Genomic DNA, 19,418 nt, shown 5'->3' on the forward strand with positions numbered 1-19,418 from the left:
CCGATCGCGGCGTGGGTGAGGGTGTGCGTGCCAGTTCTGAGTAGTCGTCTTGTACTTAGCATATACTTACGTTCGTTTGCCTCTGGTTTTAAGAACAGGAAATAAAAGTGATGTATTCCTGAGTTTTCCAGTGTTTTTCTCCTCAAGGGGTAACCAGGGACTTGCTGACAAGGGGTAGGTAGACCGAGGGCTGGAAAGCATTCCTGGCCCGAACCGAGAGACCCAGAACAGAGGTGATGGGGAGAGGCTGTTCATGATCGTCCCATGACCTGGCAACATGCTCTCCCGCAAGCACCTGTTCCCTTGGCAGGACTGGTTGGCGTGCCCACATCCCACCTGGGAAGGACCCCGAGCCATCTGTCCCTTGTGCTCATGGCTCAGACAAATCAATTCTGCATTCCCAGATGTGAACTAGACGCTGGGAGAATTCGTTTATTGGAAGCACTGGGTGGGGGGCGGGTAGGAAAAACAGCTGTGCTGATCCCGGGGTCTGGGGATGGACTGGGCATCAGAGTTAGGGGAGGGGGCCCAACACCACAAACTTTTGAGTAATAGCACTGCGATCAGACAGAGGGAAGGCCCGCCCCCTCGGGTTGGGCGCTCTGGGGTAAGGGGTGCCTGCGTCCCCCTCCCCACCGTGCGCGCTCCCCACGACTGCTTGGGCCCCTCAGCGCCGGCAGCGCAGCAGCCGGGGCGAGGCGGGGCGGTAGCAGTGGTACCCCTCCAGCGTGGCGGGGAGCAGCAGCAGGCCGCTCAGGGGGTCTCTCCGGCAGCGCCCCATGGCCTCCTTGTAGCTTATGCGCTCCTTGGAGATGGGGTCTGTCAAATCCTTCTCGTAGCTGGCCTCCTCCCGCAGGAGCTGGGCCAGCTCTTCGCTGATCATTCCGGAGAGCACGGCCTGGGGGACAGGGATGCGGCCGGTCCTCTTGGGGTCGATGAGCCCCCCGGTCAGGTGCTGCGCCTGCAGGTGCGGGAGTACGCTCTCCTGCGGCATCCAGCCCTTCTGGATGGCCTCGCCCACCGACAGCCTCTTCTTGGTGACAGGATCCTCGATGCCAGTGAAGGCCTTCTGGGCGTTGAGCAGCCTCTGTGTCGAGGAGTTATCAATCAGCCCCCTCTCCATAGCCTTGTGCACGGAGTAGCGCTCCCGGCTGAGGAGGTCCACGATGCCCCCGGTGGCCGCCTGGGCCTCCAGCAGCTTCTGCCCGGTGATGGGGTCCAGCATGTTCTTGGCCACGGCCGTCTTGATGGTGCATTTGTTGTCTGTGGTTGTGTCATAGATGCCGGCGATGGGGAAGCTGTCATCGGCGAGCCCAAGTGAGACGCTGGGAGAGAAGAAGCCGGGGCCCTGGGGGGCTGGGGAGGCGAGCGGGGACTTGGAGATGATGGAGCCAATGGAGAGCGAGGAGCAGGGCTTAGTCTCCCAGGCCACGAGCAGCGCAAACTCGGAGATCGGGAGGTGGCCGTCCTTGTAGAGATGGTACTCCTCCTTGGAGATGCGCCGGCAGCGCAGGGCGGCCTCGATGGAGTACTGCTTCCCGCTCTTGCGGTCCAGGAGCACGGACTCCTCGCCACAGGGGCCCGAGGTGGTGACCTCCTCCCAGTCGCACTCGAGCTCCTGGAGCTGGAGGTACTGGCCTCGGTCGATGACGCCCCTCTTGTAGGCCTCATACGGGGACATGTCCTTGCCGGTCTCAGGTTCGAGGATGGAGATCTTGGTGGAAAGGTTGGTCTCGCGCGTCTGGGTCTCCTGGTTGAGCTCCTCCCTGCTCACCTTGGCATGGAGGTCCCGGAGGGTCCTCTCCTTCTCGTAGATCTGGTCCTTCTCACAGAGGATGGCCGCCTCGAGCTGCGAGAGCTCCTGGCCCCGTTGGGCGGCCTTCTGGCGCTCGCTCTCAGTCTTCTGGTTCAGCAGCTCCGCCTCCTCCTGCAGCTGCAGCACTTTCTGCTGCTTCTGCCTCTCCAGCTCCCGCAGCTCCTGCCGCAGCTGCCGGCGCTCCTGATCCGCCTGGTCCCGGGCCTTGTGGAGCTCGGCCTCCTCCCGGGCCCAGGTCCGCCCCAGCGCCTCGGCCCGGTCCAGCCGCTCCCGGAGGTGCCGCACGTCCTCCTCCCGGCTCTGGCGGGCCGCGCGCTCCCTGTTGAGCGCCTCCCATGCCCGGGACCGCTCACCCTCCAGCACCCGGTCCTTCTCCACTCTGATCACCTCCTTGTAGATGGTCTTCTCTTGCGACTTGGTGGTCTGGAGGACGTCGATCTGGACCTGCAGGTTCTTGCACTCGCGGTGCAGCTCTGTTACCTGCGTCTTCTCCTGGTCCAGGTCCTGCCGCAGGGCCTCCGCGGACTTCTCCAGAGCTGGGTCCTTCTCCAGCTTGACCACCTCCTCCATGATGATCTTCTCTTGCACCACAGGAGGCCGCTTCTCGAGCTCCTGGATCCTGAGGGTCAGCTGCCGCAGCTCCCTCTCGGCGGCCAGCTTCTTGCTCCGGTCCTCGCGGAAGCTGAGCAGGCTCTCCTGCTCCTGCACGGCCGCCCGCAGCTGCTGCACCTCGCGCTCCAGCTGCCTCCGCCGGCCCGCCTCCTCGTCCAGGCTGCGGCTCAGCCGGCTGTGGTCCTCGCGGAGCTTGGGGTCCTTCTGGGTGACCACCACCTCCTGCACCACCACCTTCTCCTCGGGCCGCCTCCTTTCCAGCAGCAGGTACCTGTTCTGCAGCTCGTGGACGGCGTCCTCGGCCGCCCGCCGCTTCTGGGCGGCTTCTCGCACCTCCTGGCGCAGCCGCTCGGCTTCCTTCTCCAGGACCGGGTCCTTCTCGTGGCGCACCACCTCCTTGTTCACCGTCTTGGTCTCCACCTTGGACCGCTCCCGCCGCCACTCGTCGCGCTCCCCCTGCAGCCGGATGAGCTGCTCCCGGGCCCGCCCACTGCCGTTGACGAGCTCATTGAGCTGGGCCTTCAGGCGGTCGATCTCCCGCAGCACCTCGGGGCTCCGCTCGTGCTTCACCACCTCCTGGGTCACCTCCTTGTACTCCACGGTGGGCTTCTGGGCCCGGAGCGCGGCCAGGTCGGGCAGCAGCCCCTCCACCTCCTGCTCGGCGCGGCTCCTCCTGCCCGCCGTCTCCTGCAGCTGCGCCCGGAGCCGCGCCATCTCCTGCTGCGTCTCCGGGGCCACCTGGAAGGTCTCGTGCACGCGCTCCTGGAGCTGCACCTTGGGCTTCTGCTTCTCCAACGCGCTGCACTTCGCGTGCAGGTCCTCCAGCTCCTGCGCCAGCGCCGTGTCCCTGCCCCTGGCCTCCCCCAGGAGGCGCCTCAGCCTGGACGCCTCTTCCAGAAGGCCCGGGTCCTGCTCCACCGTCTTCACCTCCTTCACGATCACCTTGGGCTCCACGGCACCGATGGCGCGCTCTAGTTCCCCAATGCGAGCCTGCAGCTGGGCCGCCGCCTCGGCTGCCGCCTTCCTCCGCCCCGCGTCCTCCTCCACCTGCCGCCTCAGGGCCTGGGCCGCCTTGAGCATTTCCAGGTCCTTCTCCACCTTGACCACTTCCTTCACCACGACCTTCTCCTTCACGTTCGGGGCCTTCTGCTCCAGGGCCAGCAGCTCCTTCTTCAGCGCCTCTAGCCGGGCCGAGACAGCGGCGTTCTCCCCGCGCAGGCGCTGGATCTCGCCGCTGAGCTGGGCCGCCTGGCTCTCCAGACCGGGGTCCCTCTCGATCTGGGTGACCTCCTTGGTCAGCAGGTGAGGCTGCATGTCCCTCCTCTTGCTCTCCAGCTGGACGACCTTCTGGGCCACCGCCTCCAGGTCTGCCTGCAGGCCGGCCCGCTTCTTGCCTTCGTCCTCCAGCTGGGACCGAGCCCTGGACAGGCTGCTCTCCAGCTGGGGGTCCCGGTAGAACTCCACCACCTCCTTCTCTTCCAGCCTCTCCACGGGCCGCTGTGTCCTCAGCTGCAGCAGCTGGTCCCTCTGCTCCCGCAGCTGCTGCTGCACCTGGGCCACCAGCTTCCTCTCCTCCTCCAGCTGCGACTTCAGGGCCTCTGACTCCCTCCCTGCTCGGGCAGGGCCCGAAGACCCCTGCTGTGCGCCATGGGTCACCTGGATATCCTCATTGAGCTCCTTCTGCAGAGTGAGAGGAAGAAGGGAAGATGGGGGGGAGGATGAGCCCCATTTCCACCAGCCCCACCCCACCCTGAGATCAGAGACCCCTCCTTGCTTCCAGAGACTTCCGGTAGGTCCCGGGGGCTGGAGCTGCAGACCCGAGCTGTTTGGATGCAGGATTGAGAGGACCCCTCGGGCCCACGACATCAGGATGCAAGGCAGTGTCTGCGCAGAGTTTGTACTAGAACGTGCGAACAGGACAGGTCTCCTTTCCAGACATTCTCCCCTCTCCTTCCATTTAGGCTCCTGGACATGGGCCCACGCTCCTCTGGGGGAATGCTGGGGTGCTCCTCTGGGTAGAAGAAAGCTGGCAAGTCCCTCAGCCGGACTTGGAGAGTCATAGAGGGCTTCTGTCTCCTGGTCCCCCAGGCATGGAGACCTAGGTGGCCGTTGTGGCCAGTTCTACCTAAGGCTGAAGACGTGGGGATTTTCTCCTGTCCCCACCAGTGGACTGCCGAGTGGTGAAGCTGTGACCGCCCTGAATGACCTCTCCAGGGCCTGACTCTGCGATGGATACCAGTCTGGAAGATACCAGCTGCTGGGATGATGGGAGAAGGTGGGGAGCTGCTCCCCCTGTTCCCCCGCCCCCGCCACCAGCCGCTCAGACCCTGGGGCTGCGGGCTGCAGGGCTAGGAGGAAAGGAAAGGGTCAACGAGCAGCCCAGGCTGCCTGGTAAGGGGACGCAGGGGCTGCTGTCGCCATACCTTCTCCAGCATCTTTCTGGCAAACTCCAGCTGGTGCAGCTGCTGCTGGTGGGCAGCCGCGAGCTCCGTGTAGGCCTTTGTCAGGCTCTTCTCCTAGAGAGGCCGAAGGAAGATCAGAGGAGGGCAGGGTCTGCTCCAGCCCTAGTAGGTGCAGAGCTGGTGCCGGGGGGACACCAAGCCCTACCGGCCTGTCCCATCTCACCTGCGCCTGGATGCTCTCCTGCAGAGGAGCTACGCGGGCTCTCTTGGGAGCTGACCCTGCCTCGGTGGTCTCCAGGGAGAAGCGGTAGGTGTCTGCCTGCAACTCATAGTCCTGAGCAGGGAGGGAAGGACGACAGGCTCACGGTCAGTGGCGGCCGCTGGGGGTGGTAGAGCAGGGGACTGGCAGAAGGAGGGAGGGGAGAGGAAGGAATGTGCTCACCTGGAGAGCTGCCTGCAGGTCCTGGGAGAGGCGGGACACCATGGCCCTGTCCTGCTCTCGGCCCTGGATCTCCTGTTGCCGCCTCTGCCAGGGAGGAAGTGACAGTCCGGGAGGTCAGCAAACAGCACTCACCCAGTCTCCCCTGCAGGGGCCTTGGGTGCCGCCAGCGCCCCACAGAGGCAGGAGGTCGCCTGGGAAACTGCCTTTCCAGGCATGATTCTCTCCAGGAATTCTTCCTTCCGCTTTGGCAGAGTCCCTTCCTTCCGCCTAGTGCCCCTCCCACTCAGGTTCTAGAAGGCAGAGGTTCTCACCCAGCGCTGTGCCTCCCAGCCGCCTAGAGAGCCTGTTAAAACAGAGATGCAAGGCCCCGTCCCACACCCAGAGTCTCTGGGCAGATCTGGCTGGGCCCCAAGAATGTGCATGTCTAAGTGTCTCGGTGATGCTGGTGCTGTGGGTCCAGGGACCACCCTCTGAGAACCCCTGCTCTGTCCCACTTGTTCTTCAGCTTTCTAATCAGCAGGCAGGTCTAAGAATGTCCCAAGCCGCCCTCCTGACATCACCCCCTCACTCTTGCCCCAGACACTGTCATCCTCCTGCAGCCCCAGGCCCTTGCCCTCCAGACCTCTCGTCCTGCCCCCATGTGTCTTGCCGCGGGCTCTCTCTCCACCAGAGCACGCGGCAGCCTCATGGCCTGTGGTGCACCGGCCTCCCCCGGCAGACTGGGCGGCTCGAGAGCCGGCCGGACCCGCAGCCTCTGGTTCATGGCCAGTACATAGCGGGGACTGGCAAGGATGAGGAAAAGGACGCGGTAGGAGTTGGAAGCCCCAGGAGCATAGAGCTCACTGCCCACCTCAGACCAGATGGACACGGCCTTGCCAGGTGGAGCATTTAGAGTGGGGGTGGGAGGTTGGTGGTCACCCCGAGGGTCTGTGGTCTGAGCTCTGAGGCCTCTTAGAACACTGGCCACTAGGGGGCCATGTGCCCCCCCCAGGTCGCCCCCCAGGCAGCCCCAGCTCCTCACCTTCTGTGCCTGCAGCTTGTAGGCGATCTGGCTGGGCCCCTCGCCGGGCCGCACCTGGGCGCGGGGCAGGTGCTCCAGCCAGAAGCTCAGGTTATCCCTGCAGTTCTTGAACTGCTGGTAGGTGAGGCGGACATCCTGCAGCATCTTCTCCCTGCGGGAGGAGGAGGCCCGGAGCAGAGGTGAGCGCAGCCCTGTGTGGACAGGTGAGGGGCGCACGGAGGGGGCTGGGGGGCGCCTCCCTGCCCGGGATGAGTCAGAAGGGCCGAGTGACCCACCAGGCTGATCCCCTCACTCTGGACCTGCGCTGGGGCTGGGTGTTCAGGGACGGACCAGACCATCTCAGGCAGGGAGGTGGGTGGGCTTACCCTGGGAGACTGTTATTACCCCGTTTCAGAGTCAAGGGAACCAGCCTCAGAGAGGCGAAGTCACCAGTCCGAGGTCACACAGCTCAGGGGCGGCCGCCGCTGTGCGCTGTGGGGCGTGCCCCGAGCCCCAGTGGCCCAGCCACTCACCGCAGGTCCAGCTGGTCCCCCACAGCGTGGTAGCGGTCGGTGAGGGCCCTCGCCTGGCGCTGCTGGCGAGGCAGGTCTTGGCAGAACTCATGGAAGTTGTTCCGCAGGGCGCCGCATGCGTGCTCAGTGGCCTTCAGCTCCCGGTGCAGCCCCAGCACGCAGGCCTGCTGTTCCAGCAGTTCCCTCCGCAGGTGCTGGGAGAGGAGGGGACACGACGCCATGCACCCTCGGGGATCCACAAGTCGCCGTGTGACCCCGCCCGCCCATGAATGCTTGGTGAGGCCCTGGCCCATCCCCCCGGGAGGCCACCCGGCCCCTCACCTGCAGCTGGTTGACCCTGTCCTCCAGGGCGCCCGGGCCGGCGGGGATGGGGGCCTCCTGCGCCACGGTGGTCTCGAAGCCTCGGATGACCCTGTCCGTGTCCTGGATCTGGCGCTCCAGCCCCAGGGCAGCTCTGGCTCTGTCTCCAGGGGGCCCAAGGTCAGGTGCTTCCTCAGCCGCACCCTAGCAGGGCCACCCAGCTGTCCCCTTCCCCAGTTCCCAGAGCACTCACTTCTCCCCATAGAGGTTGCAGAGAACCTGCACGTCGTTGTACTTGTTCTTGACGCTGTTGAGGGCCACGGGCAGGTGCAGGGCAGAGGGGCCCACGGGCTGTGCAGACAGAAACGCCTCACACTCCCGCTGGGCCGCCTCCTTCTCCACTCCCAGGCCCTGCAGCCGCTGGGCTGTGTCCTGGGGCAGGGAGCGACAGGGTCAGAGGTCTCCTTCCTGCTGGGTCAACCAGACCCTGCCCACCGGGCCTCAGAGTGTGGTGGGGGAGAGCCTGGGTGCAGGCCCCAGACCCGGGGACAGTCCTGGCCCCGAGAGTCCCCATGTGGATGACCGTGGGCCAGTCAGCCTGGCTGAGCCCCAGTCTTCTCATCTGAAGAATGATGGGAGGAAGCAGCGTGACCCCATGTCGCTGTGCGCTGCACAGAACGTCACTGTCCTGTGCCATCGCCCCAGGTCAGACAGCAAAGCCTGAGCTCTGTCCACATAGGGTTATTCTGTCCCTCGTCGTCCACTCATCTGCTCTGAAAGCCATCGGTGCCGGCTCTGCCGAGCACAGCGGTCTCACTGGGCCTCCGGGTGGTGTCTACTACTGCCCTTGGCCTCCTTCTGCCCCTGCCTCCCCCCCACCCCGTCTCCTCCCCACGAGACTCCCTCAGAACCAACGGCAACACCTCCCACTCGTCCCACCCTGGCCCCTGACCCGGGAAATGTCCTCGCCCCCACCATACAAGACGGGGGGATAGCAAGCTGTAGGGTGATGGGTACGGACATGACTGGGAAATTTAGGAACCAAACGCAAACCAAACCACCAGTTGGGAAGGACGGAACCCAAACTGCACCCCCCGCCCCAGGCGTGGGGAGGGACGGAGAAGGAGTTCTTGCTGATGGCGTTTACACGCGGCTGCCTGGCCAGGGAGGCGCCCCCACCTGCCTCCAGGAGAAATCCCCCCGAAGACACTCGGGCTTCCTTGCTGCTCTCAGACCATCACCAGAACGCCTCCCCAGTGCGGGCTACAGGGCCTTTACTCTGGGCCCTGCCGCTCTGGAACCTTCCGGGGTCTTAGCACACCTCGTTCAGATGAGCTGGGTATTATTGTGTGTCTTTGGTGACAAGGAGACCAAGGCCCAGAGAGGTTAAGTGACTTGCCAACATCACAGAGCTGGTCGGTGAAGGAGCCGGGACTGGAGCCCTGGACTGTCCACTCCCTTCCTTGCCCTGGGTCCCTGCAGCTGCTCTCACACTTGCTTCATCCTTAGTTCACACACCCCCAGCACGGGACTGCTTCTCCTCCCCGCCGTCCTCGCTCACCCACCCACCTTGTGGCTTTGGATGCGGCCCTCCAGGTCCTGCAGGGGTGTCTCGCGGCTCAGCGGGGCTCGGGCCCAGGCCAGCACCTGCTTCTCTATCTGCTTCAGGTCTCCATCTAGCCGGGTCATCTGCGTCAGGAGCTTCTGGGCCTGTGGGTCTGCTGGGGCTGAGCCAGTGGGAGCTGGGGGCATAGGGAGCCGTGAGGGTCCGAGGCCCATCTGCCTGAGGAATAGCTCTCCCCTGGGTGCCCCAAGAGCATCCTGTGGGGGGTAGGAAGGGAGAGGGACAGAAGGCAGGGCCTAACCAGGGGAGGGACAATGCTAGGGGCTTGCCGACCCAAGAGCTGGACTCCCCTAGCGGGAGTCCCTAATCTAGGATGACCGCCTGTCCATTGCAACCCCCTGACAGAGGCCAACAAACCCCCCAAGTCCCCGGCCAACCCTCAGTACCCTGCTGGCCAGTCTGTAAGGGCTGCATAGCGCTGGCCGCCAGGTGGCTCTGGACTGTGTCCAGTCTCTGCTTCAAGGCCTGCAGCTCCGAGGCCAACCTAGAACAAGGAGGAGATCAGAGAAGGATGTCTCTCCTCTCTCCGAGCTCCCCACCCCACTCCAGGAGTCACAGGTCCAGGAGGAGGCCAGCCGATGGCCTCAAACAGCACAGGAGCTGGTCTGGGCCCACAGCCTGCCTCCTGCCCCTGAGGAGCCCCAGGCAGACCCACTTGGAGGCTCTGGTCACGGCTTCAGGGTCTGGAGCCGGGATGCAGAAGCAGGCGGCTGGGGCACGTTTGGTCTCCCCACCTGGGCCCTGAACGACCCAGGTGTGCTGGTCAGTGTTGTCCATCAGCAAATACCGCTCACCCCGCAGCAGCTGCACCTGGGGGACAGGTGGGGAGGGGCTCATGGAGGCTCAGTGCAGGGAATAGGGAAGGAATGAAGGCCAAGATGGGGTAGGGGCGGGACAGGCCAGAGGCCGGGCAGGGCTGGGGAATGGTGGGGCTGGGGGCCCAGGGGAGGGGGTGGGACTGGAGGGGGCAGGGCTGGGCTGCGGCGGGCCGAGCCCGTACTTCTCCTGAGTCCCAGTCGCAGATGCTGTCCACATGCAGGGGCTGCTGGGGTGGGTTCCTGCGCTGCTGCAGAGGTGCCACCTGCTGGCTCCGCCGCTGCAGGTCCTTAATGGTCTTCACTGCGACAGCCAGCTGCTTCTTCTCTGCCTGTGGGGTCCCAGGCTGCCCTTGAGGCCTGCCCCGTGCCACCCCTCCCAGAGCCAGGAGTCTGGTCTTCACAGAGACAGGGTCTCTAAGTCAGGCAAGTCAAAGAAGCCCCTCGAGGGGGCCCAGGATTCCAGAATCTGCTGGTTGGGGTGGAGGGGCTGCCTAGCATCACTCAGGCCTCTAGAGTGGGGGCGGGGGGGTGGCTCAGAGCTCTCCTGGGGGGTTCCTGTCACATTACAGGTGAGGAAACAGGTCCAGAGTGGGGACGGGGTTGCTGGTAACATAGCAACCCCCTCTTGCTGGAGCAGACCCCCTTTTTCTGCCCTCCAGGATGCGCTCAGGGCAGAACTAAGCCCCTGAGAAGGGTGAGGCCCAGACCCAGGGGCCAGCCCCAATCCCTGGAGTGAAATGCAGGTGGCCTGGGCGGGGGGAGGGGCCCCTCTCACCTCCAGCTGCTGCAGCAGCTCTGTGGGGGCACCAGGGGGCGCTCCAGGGGCTGGGCTGTACTGGGTGTCCAGGCTGGAGTTCACCTTTTCCAGGGTTTGGCTGACCGAGTCGGCCTCTTCCTGGAACTGAGGTCCTGGACAGTCAGGGGCAGCCCACTGCCCACCGACCCTGCAAGCTAGCTAAACGCAAATTGTCCCTGGCCCCGGAACTGTCGGCTTTCCGGGCCGTGGGGCCTTTTCCACTGGATTTGGGGCTCCCTGAACTTGATTTAGTGTTATAAAACACCTTGGCTTCTGTCCTTCCTGCCCAGGGGGAGGCGGGCCTCTCCTGCTCACTCCAGCACCTGCAGTGGTCCTGGCTGGGGCCGGGGGTGGGTGCCGGGGTGTCGGGGCTGGAGTGGGAGCCAGAAGCACGCTCTGAAGCCGGGATCACCCATCCCGCAGCTGGGTGATGCGGCAGAACTCCTGTCCGTGGGCGTGATAACGGTATTGTGGTTATGTAGGAAAATATTTTTTAAAAAAGGAAGAAAAAGGGGTGCCTGGGTGGCTCGGTCGTTAAGCGTCTGCCTTTGGCTCGGGTCATGATCCCAGGGTCCTGCGGTCAAGCCCTGCATCAGGCTCCTTGCTCAGCAGGGAGCCTGCTTCTCCCACTCCTACTCCCCCTGTTGTGTTCCGTCTTTCACTGTGTCTCTCTCTGTCAAATAATAAATAAAATCTTAAAAAAAAAAGGGGGGGGTGCCTGGGTGTCTCTGGGTTAAAGCTTCTGCCTTCGGCTCAGGTGATGATCCCAGGGTTCTGGGATCGAGCCCCACATCGGGCTCTCTGCTCAGCAAGGAGCCTGCTTCCCCCTCTCTCTCTCTGCCTGCCTCTCTGCCTACTTGTGATCTCTGTCTGTCAAATAAATAAATAAAATCTTAAAAAAAAAAAGGAAGAAAAAAACTCTTTGGCTTTTGTCCCTCTCAAAGCTATGTAACATTTTAGGTGGAAATTACCAAAAAAATAAATAAATAAAAGAAGTCCCTGTTGTGCACTCTGTCAATGTTTCTCAACCCCCTCTTCACGATCATCCCTTCTAAGGAGAATTGTGGGACATCTTTTCCTTATTAATCTCGCTATAAAATTGTAACCCTACTAGATATGCCGTGTATCTGTCAGGGATGTGCATTGGTGATGTATGCTTAAAAAGAGGAAGTTGTTTTCTCCCCCCTTAAGAACCAACCCTCCCTGGGAGCCATATGACCGTGTGGCATTCTCCAGGCCCCTCTGTACCCGGCCCGGGACCCTGCGGCTGCCTGCCACAGCCTCCCCTGCCTGGCTCGTGCCCCCGCCCGCAGGCTCACCCGGCGATAGGCTTCCACGTGCTGCAGCTGGCTCTCCTGACAGATGCACAGATTCAGAAAGTTCTGCCACTCCATCTTCAGGGCCTCCTGGTGGGTCTGCGGACAGCGGCACCGAGCCCTCGGACCACGCCCGCCCTGATCCGCACCCCAGTCCGCTGCCCAGACCCCGGCCAGTCTCCCTCCCTCCGCAGCCTCCCTGGGAAGCCCCACCCCCAGCCCCACCGACGGAGGGGGCCGGTGTCCCTGGGACAGTGGGCGGGATCTGTCCCTCGCACCTGGATGGGCCCCACAGCCGGGTGGCCCAGCTCCACCATGCGCTCTCCGTCGTCCTCCAGCTGGTTCACGCTCTGCTCCTGGCTCAGCAGCTCGTGCTGCTTGAAGTGCTGGGTGGGCGGGGAGAGTCGGGAGCATGGGTGAGGAGGGGACAGGTGGAGGAAGCCCCTGTCCCCTCGCCCCCCAGCCCCACTCTCCCCCGCCCACCTCGTACTCCCGCCGGACGCCCTCGGGGTCTGCCAGGAGGTCGCTCCAGTCCTGCTGCAGGATGCTCTGCTGCTGCTGGGCCAGGGCGCTCAGCTGGCGCGTGCAGGCCTGCAGGTGCGTGTACAGGCTGCCCAGGCTCTGCCCGCGCCACGAGGCCGCCTTCTGTGCTCCGGAGGGCGGGGAGGGGACGGGGTAGAGAGGGACGCCGTCAGCCTGAGCCCAGAGACGCTGTGTCCCCCAAGGGTGCAGGCAGGCGGGTCTGCCCTACTCCCAGCCCTTCCCCTGCTCACCAGGAGGTCCCGGTATTGGCTCCTGATGGTAGCCGCGTCCTGCCTCGGCCAGTGGAGGGCGGGGGGGGGGAGCACAAAGCAGGCTCAGTGAGAGGCGGGGCGCGGGGGAGAGGGCAGCCCACACACCCTGCGCCCACCTCGCCCCTGCCCGCATCCCTTGCCCCAGAGGGCCCGCTGGGCCACACCGGCTCTGATGCGGGAAGTGGGGGAGGGCTGCAGGGCCCGGTGGGGCTGTATGTCACGCACCGGCCCAATGAGGTTCCGGAGCTGCTGCCCGTAGGCCTCGATCTCCTTCTGCAGGATGTTGTGCTCGGCGATCTGCTGCTCCAGCTCTGCCATGCCCGGCCCGTACTGGCCCTCGCAGACCTGCTTCTGCAGGAGAGCCGACCGCTCAGCTCAGCCAGCGGGCTAGGCCTGCGCTCGTCCTCCCTGCGTCCCCGTGTGGGGTGGAATCGGTCGTTTGGGCAGAGGGTGGACAGGCCAGCTGAGCGGCCTCGGGGAACGGCAGCCCGCTCGCCCTGGGGGACGTGCTTGTTCTCCAGTGGCCCGGGCTGAGGCCTGAGCATCTTCGTGACTATGGCCCCTGACTCCCGCGGGTCCCCAGGACGCAGCACTCAGCCTCTATAACACCTTCCTACTCTTCCCTGCCTCCTGCCCTCCCTGGCCTCGGCACCTCCTGCCCAGAAAGCTCTCACTAGCTCTGGGACCCTGTGACACCCTCCTCTGCCCATGCCCTCCCCGCTGTCCCTTCATCGTCATCATGGCACCCCTTCTGTTTCGACATCAAAGCACAGTTCCTCACCTGACGTTCAGGGTGCCCATGACCTGGCTTCGCCCGCCTGCCCAGAAAACCCCGTTTCCCGCTACACCCCGTTTCCCGCTACACCCCGTTTCCTGCTACACCCCAGGCTGGAGCCTCTGTTTCTTCCTCTGGAATGTCCTCTCCTCACCATTTCACCCGAAGCCTAATTAAGCCCTCCCACCTCTCTGAGGCCTCTTCATATGCCCCTTCCTGCAGGAAGCCTCCCCTGCCTGCACTGTCTCCTCTGCTCTCTCCCTTCCCACACCCTCCCACAGGTGCAAGTGCCCCAATAGGCCCCTTGACGACACACAGCTCGGTTTTGCTGTCTGATGGTGCCAGGTGTGACTTTGAGCTCCTGGAGGTATCTCCGACGCAGGGGACAGCGCTGACCTGTTTCTGCTCCAACACGCGTGCCCAGTCTACCCTGGGCCCCACGTCGGGCGGCAGCACCATCTTCTCGTACAGGGCACGGTATTCGGCACACTCCTGGGTCACCCGCTCGTGCAGCTGCTTGATGCTAGCAAGGAGGGGGCCAGCAGGTCAGGGCCGGGCCTGGGGCTCCCCTGGAACCCCAGTGCCTCCGTCCTAGAGCCCTGGCCCCGGCTGCGCCCACTCACTCCTTCTCGATCTCCTCGGCCTGCGGGTGCTTGAGGCGCCGGGCCTTGTCCACATCCAGGAAGAGGTCCTTCAGCAGCACCTCGGCCTCCTTCAGGCTGCGGCCCACCTCCTGCCGGTGCTGCAGGGCCTGGCTCTGCTCACTGTGCAGTCGGTCCTGTAGGCGGGGAACCACGTCCCGCCTGAGCCCTGCCCTAAGCTCCCCAGGCTGCACCGCCAACCTTGGCGCCCGCGCTGGCCGAGGGCCAGGCCCAGGGCACCTCTGGGGGGGGGTGCAGGGACACAGGGGAGACCCAAGCCCCACCCCAAACCCCTCTAAGCCCCCGAGTTGGGAGTCCAACAGAAAAGGAGAGCTGAGGCCTCTCTCCCACCAGGTTTGGGGAACGAGCAGGGAAGGATGAGCGTTATCTGTCCCCCTTTAGCCGCCCCCAGTGGGCACTCAGGGGCTTTAGTGGGCCTTCCACACCCCCACACTCCACCGCTGGCCCCTGAGGCCTTACCTGCTGCAGTCTCTTCTGCGTCTCCAGGATGTCCCTCTCCACCTGGTCAGCATTGGCCTGCATGCGGGAGATGAGCAAGGCCAACTCCTGGGTGGCAGCCCTGGGGTGCCGGTGGGGGAGGACAGAGCCAGCGTGGTTGGAAAAGACCCCTCTGTCCCACCTGCATGGGGTCTCTTGTCTCCCTCTTCCGTCCTGCCCTCCAGCTGGTGTCACTGCCTGGGAGGGAGGCGTCTAGGACCTGGGGCGCTCTAGTCTCTCTCTGTACGGGACTCTGTGAGACACCAGGCCCTGAAGGTGGGGGAGCACTGTCCTCACATGAGGGCTCAGAAAGTGGGGGTCTCTGGTGTATCTGGCACCATGCAGCGGGCCAACATCACAATCCTGGCAGTGAGTTCCCAACCTCGCCCAGCTCCCTGACACTTCCTTGGGAGTGAATCATGGCTCAGCCACTAATACCCGAGACAGCACGGCTGGGCTTTTGGGAGGGGCAGTTGGACTGGCTGTCTCCCACCTCATCCTCCTCCCACCCCAGGCCTGTCTCCCCCCACCACCCTGGGCTTTGCTTACGGCCAGGCTAACAACCGTTTGGAGGGGCTGCACAGCACTTGGGCAGGGGGGAGACTGAGAGATGGGGTACCCTGACCATGCCCAGATTTGAAGATTAAGCCCCAGATTAGGACCTGACTTGCTCCAGGTCACACAGCAAGGAGCAGAGTATGAGCCTGATCTGACTCTCCAGGGTCCTTTCCAGGCAGGACCTGCTGTGTGCCTGAGCTCACTCTCTGGGGCCTGGGGACCCACAGACCTAATAAAAGTAGAGTGGTCCAAGGCTCATAAGCATAGCACCCTATGTGGTTACAATCCTGGGGAAGGGGAAGGCTTCCCTGAGTTGGGCCTTGAACTTGGGGTCAAAGGATGAGCCCACCCCAACCCCCCAGACTCACCGCCCACCCTGGCCCAGGCTGAGGGGCAGTGCCAGTAAAGACCCAGTCTGAAAGAACTCTGTGGCCAAGCAGCCTGGGTTTGCTCATTCTCTAGCACTACTGCTGTGTGGCCTTGAGCAAGTTACTTAAACTCTCTGTGCCCAAGGTTCCTCACTTGTAAAGTTGGGTTTTGACTGCATCGCAGCGCTACTGCGAGTGTTTGGAGAATGAACCCATCGGAGGCATCCAGGGCACAGCCTGCCTAGAGTGTGCGTCCACACGCGCTGGGTTTATCCCCATGGAATGCAGGCACCATGAAGGCAAGGACCTGTCGGTTCTCTGTAAGGTGGCATCCTCAGTGCCTAGAACAGTCCTGGCACACAGTAGGTGCTCAATAAATGTGTTCAACCAGTGGGTTGCACACCAGGGAACCAGAGCGCTGTTTGGGGGGCCGCAGCCGGAGCCGGCCAGGCTGTGTGGACAGACTTGCCAGCTGCCCCCAGCTAGGAGCCTACCTGGGGACAGGGAGCTGCAGGTCCTGACCCCTGGGCAACCTGTCCTCAGGCCAGGCCTCCTGGGAAGGCTGCCTCCTGGAGGAGCACACTCTTCCCTGGGCAGGGCCGAGCAGCGCCAGGGAGGACAGGTCACTCCAGTGAGAGTCTTAACTGCTGTTTTTCCTGTCTGCCCAGAAGCCCAGCCTCCGTGTCATCGCCCCGATCCGATCCCTATCAAGGTAATGAGCCTTTCATCTCCGCTCCCATCTGCCACCTCCACCCTGCAGAGGCCAGCGAGAGGCAAGAACGGGAGGGAAGCAGCCAAGTCGTCTGTGGACCATGGGGCTGCCGAGGGCCAGGCTGGGTCCAGCGGGGAGCTGGGGGAGCAGGGGGAAGCTCTGAGGATGTCCTGGCCTGCGGGCCCTCCCCTTTCCCAGTATCACCCTCTCCTCATACCACGCGGTACAAGAATCACCCCAACACTGTAACAAAACTCACGGCCGGAGGGGAGAGCCTTGACTAAAGTGGCAGCTTGGGCTCTGCAGCACAGGCTCGCCTCCCCGCACCAGCCACCCCCCACCACCTCCCTACATCAGCCACCCCTCACCACCTCCCCCCGCACCAGGCCCCCCCGCCCCGTCTCCCTGCACCAGGCACCCCCCACCCCGCCCCAGCTCCCAGCAACAGTCCTCCCCCGCCTCCCCGCCTCCACCTCTTGGCCTCTGCCCACCCAGGGCCCAGGTTCCAAGGGTCAGCCCAGCCCAAGCAGAGCCTCGAGGGCCAGAGTCACAGACAGGGAACCAAGCACCCCGTTCTCCCAGCCCCCTGGCCCCACCCCATCCAGTGTGTCTCCTGCAGAGCACCCGTACCCACGGCCCTCAGGCTCTCTGGACAGTGTGCGAGCCCCCCGCCAGCCCTGGCCTCCTGCCAGGGCTGGAACTCCGTCCGGGCTTGGGAGACATTCCACGCCCCCACCACCCCCAGACTTTTGGCCTTGGGACACTAAATGCCAGCACTGGGCTGGTCCTGAATTCCGGGCTTCCATCTCCAGGAGGCTAGAGCACCTGGGACGGGCACCACCCCCGCCCCAGTCCGCTGCCCCAGCCCCGCTCACCGGCTGTGCTTGCTGGGGGAGCCCTTGGGAGAGCCCTTGGCCGGGGAGCCCTTAGGGGACCCCTTCCCCTGGGAGCCTTTGCTCAGACCCTTGAACATGGTCGTAAAGGCAGGTGCCGGCTCAGGCGGGGCTCGGCTGTGCAGGCAGGCGGCGGGTGGCAGGCGCGTGTCCTCCCCGGCTGCTTAGCTGGGCTCTGGTGAGGTGGGGCGGTCAGGCCCAGGGAAGGCAGTTTCTGGGAGGCCCCTCCCCAGGTGAGGCTGCGCGCGAGCGCGGGCCGGGCTGCCACGCATGCACCCCACACTGCCCACACTCGCTGCTCCTGCACGACCAGTTTGGGAGGAAAGGGCACAGCCCAGAGGGCGGGCCGCCCCAGCCTGCCCGACTCCCAGAGAAGGTTTGGACTTGTTACACCCACACACCCGGAGGGAACCCGCGATCACACCCAGACGGGGAAACAGCCGGCCCGGGAGGGACAGGGCTGCAGACAGGCAGGTGCTCACACATGCTCGGGGACGGAGGCCCCGCCTCAGAGCTCGGGCTGGGGGTTAGTAAGCACCTGCAGGCACACAGGGCACCCGGCTCTCAGGCTATCGGGCACGTCCCCACCCACAGCTCTCACCCCACCCCGGCCCGGGCCGTCTGGCCTCGGCTCTGCGCCCTCCACCACCGCTGTGGGGCAGCCTGGGGCATTTAGCCCGGACAACTGGCACAAGGTCCATTTTTTTTTTTTTTTTTTTTTTTTATTTGACAGAGAGAGATCACAAGTAGGCAGAGAGGCAGGCAGAGAGAGAGGAAGGGAAGCAGGCTCCCCGCTGAGCAGAGATCCCGATGTGGGACTCGATCCCAGGACCCTGAGACCACGACCCGAGCCGAAGGCATGGGCTTAACCCACTGAGCCACCCAGGCGCCCACAAGGTCCATTTTTAAAAGTGGGCACCACACAGTCGACTCGCAGACAACCCTGCAGTCCCACTGCCTGAGCTTCCTGGCTGGCTCAGGGTCACCCTGTCTGTGGCTCTGGGATCCCCCGAAGAGTCTCAGACCAGCTCCTGAGGGGCTGGGACGCCCCCGGTGCCCCTCGCCCCAGGACCCCCAGCATCAGCTTCCAGGTGTTGCTGAGCCTGGGGTCTGGTTGAGCCCCCTGGGAACCCACCGCACTTGGGTTTTCTCCCTGCCTCTCCTCACTTGGTCCCCCAGAAGTGGCCCCGGGTGGCTCTTCTGGAGTCAGATGGGGCAGTGGACAGAGGTGCTGGTTTACTGGCCTCTTCCCGCATTGAGTGCCAGGGAGGCCATCTTGGTAGCTGCCTTCCCTGCGGCGCCTCCCTATTTCCAGGCCCTCCTTTCACTGGCCCACCTTGAAGAATCCTTCTACAGCTCCAGAGCCACTCCCCGGAACCATTACAGCACTGGTGGAGGGCGGGCAGGACAAGTAGCAAAGGGGAGGGAAGCCGTTGTGCTGGCTTTGGAGCCCAGGGATAACCTGGCAGGCCCAGCTGAGGGCAGAAAACAGAGACGAAGTAGGGACGGATCCCTCCGATTAGAGAGGGCAGGGGGAGAACCGAGACTGGCCAGTTGTCCCAGCGGGACGAAGAGGCTGGAGTCCCTTTTGGCTGAGTCTCATGGACACGCCACTGAACTTGGTCCTGGAGAGGGGACCCAGGAGTCACCCATCCTGGCGGGGGAGAGGCTGGGGGTACAGCGGGGAAGGGGAGGGCACCAGGGGGCCTTGACAGTAGCAACAGGGAAGCTGAGTGTCTCCGAAGCTCCGTTCCCAGTTCAGTGTTGTGAGCTGGAGCCAGAGATGGAAGACCAGGCCCAGAGGCCACGCAGCCCCTGCCCCAGCCCCTCCTCCATGTTACTGCTAGGTGACAATTTTCTTTGAACCACTACTTGCAGGTGTGCAATCAACTGTCCTCAGAAAGGGGCCACTGCTTAAACTACCGAGGGAGCCAGGAATCAGCCCTGAACAGGCTGACGACCTCTCATCTCCGACCACAGAGCTCACGTCCTTATTTTTGAGATTAGATGAGTGGTGGCAACGCCCAGGAGAGGCAAGACGGGAGGCAGGAGACTGCAGCCCTGAGCCCACGGTCCTGCCTCCCCGAGAACTCTGGGCCCCTTCCTGGGAGGTGGTGGTCACTGGCGGAAGGGGGCCCAGAGGGAAAAGATGTTAAGACTCCAGCACCGGGAGCAGGAGCAGCCGGGGGAGCCTCCCCCAGCAACCAAAGCTGAACAGGGGAGAGGGAGGGAGACCCCGGGCTGCCACGGCAGGAGGCAAAAGGCAGCCGGGCTGAGATCTGAAACAGTTGAGCTTTGTCTCCAGTCTGCAGAAGCTCTCCTGGAAATAAATGAGCACCACGGGAGGCTCTCACACACCCTAGATTAAGGCTAACTGATTCACTGCAAGAAAAACAAGAATTGAATTCCTGGCGTGACTGTCTAACAGTCAAATCAGCCGTCAGCTCCCCAGACAGGGGCTGACAGGCCTCCGGCAGGAACGGCCTGGTCTCGGAGACATTCCTAGTCAGATGGCAGGAC

The 19,418-nt window shown here is 63.8% G+C and overlaps 1 protein-coding gene across 2 annotated transcripts; it reads right to left on the reverse strand.

Moving 5' to 3' along the window:
* Positions 1 to 417: 417 nt before the first annotated feature.
* Positions 418 to 16,978, reverse strand: LOC111160371 (envoplakin). 2 transcript variants are annotated; one of them, XM_022523445.1, is made up of 22 exons: positions 16,881 to 16,978; positions 14,350 to 14,449; positions 13,852 to 14,006; positions 13,625 to 13,751; positions 12,679 to 12,804; positions 12,433 to 12,471; positions 12,143 to 12,304; positions 11,938 to 12,045; positions 11,663 to 11,758; positions 10,323 to 10,448; positions 9,730 to 9,876; positions 9,385 to 9,539; positions 9,116 to 9,213; positions 8,675 to 8,847; positions 7,359 to 7,537; positions 7,127 to 7,265; positions 6,806 to 6,999; positions 6,294 to 6,444; positions 5,273 to 5,356; positions 5,054 to 5,164; positions 4,852 to 4,944; positions 418 to 4,108 (listed from the first exon to the last, which is right to left on the reverse strand). In XM_022523445.1, the coding sequence occupies exons 1-22, from the start codon at positions 16,976 to 16,978 to the stop codon at positions 668 to 670; spliced, it is 6,102 nt and encodes a 2,033-aa protein (XP_022379153.1). In that variant the 3' UTR covers positions 418 to 667. The 2 variants fall into 2 exon arrangements, with proteins under 2 accessions (XP_022379153.1, XP_022379152.1); XM_022523444.1 differs by having other exon boundaries at positions 8,675 to 8,884; positions 9,087 to 9,213.
* Positions 16,979 to 19,418: the final 2,440 nt, after the last annotated feature.

Source organism: Enhydra lutris, unplaced genomic scaffold (genome assembly GCF_002288905.1).
Source record: "Enhydra lutris kenyoni isolate GAN:26980312 unplaced genomic scaffold, ASM228890v2 scaffoldscaffold75, whole genome shotgun sequence".
Taxonomy (NCBI): Eukaryota; Metazoa; Chordata; class Mammalia; order Carnivora; family Mustelidae; genus Enhydra; species Enhydra lutris.

Bases quoted from the DNA above. Each gene is read 5' to 3' on its own strand.
- LOC111160371 (XM_022523444.1), bottom strand. From the start codon at position 16,978: ATGTTCAAGGGTCTGAGCAAAGGCTCCCAGGGGAAGGGGTCCCCTAAG. The intron at 9,540-9,729 runs GTACGGGCTCGG...CCTGTCCCCCAG, and splicing joins GCGACTGGGACTCAGGAGAA to GTGCAGCTGCTGCGGGGTGA. The intron at 6,445-6,805 runs GTGAGTGGCTGG...CTCCTCCCGCAG, and splicing joins GGGGACCAGCTGGACCTGCG to GGAGAAGATGCTGCAGGATG.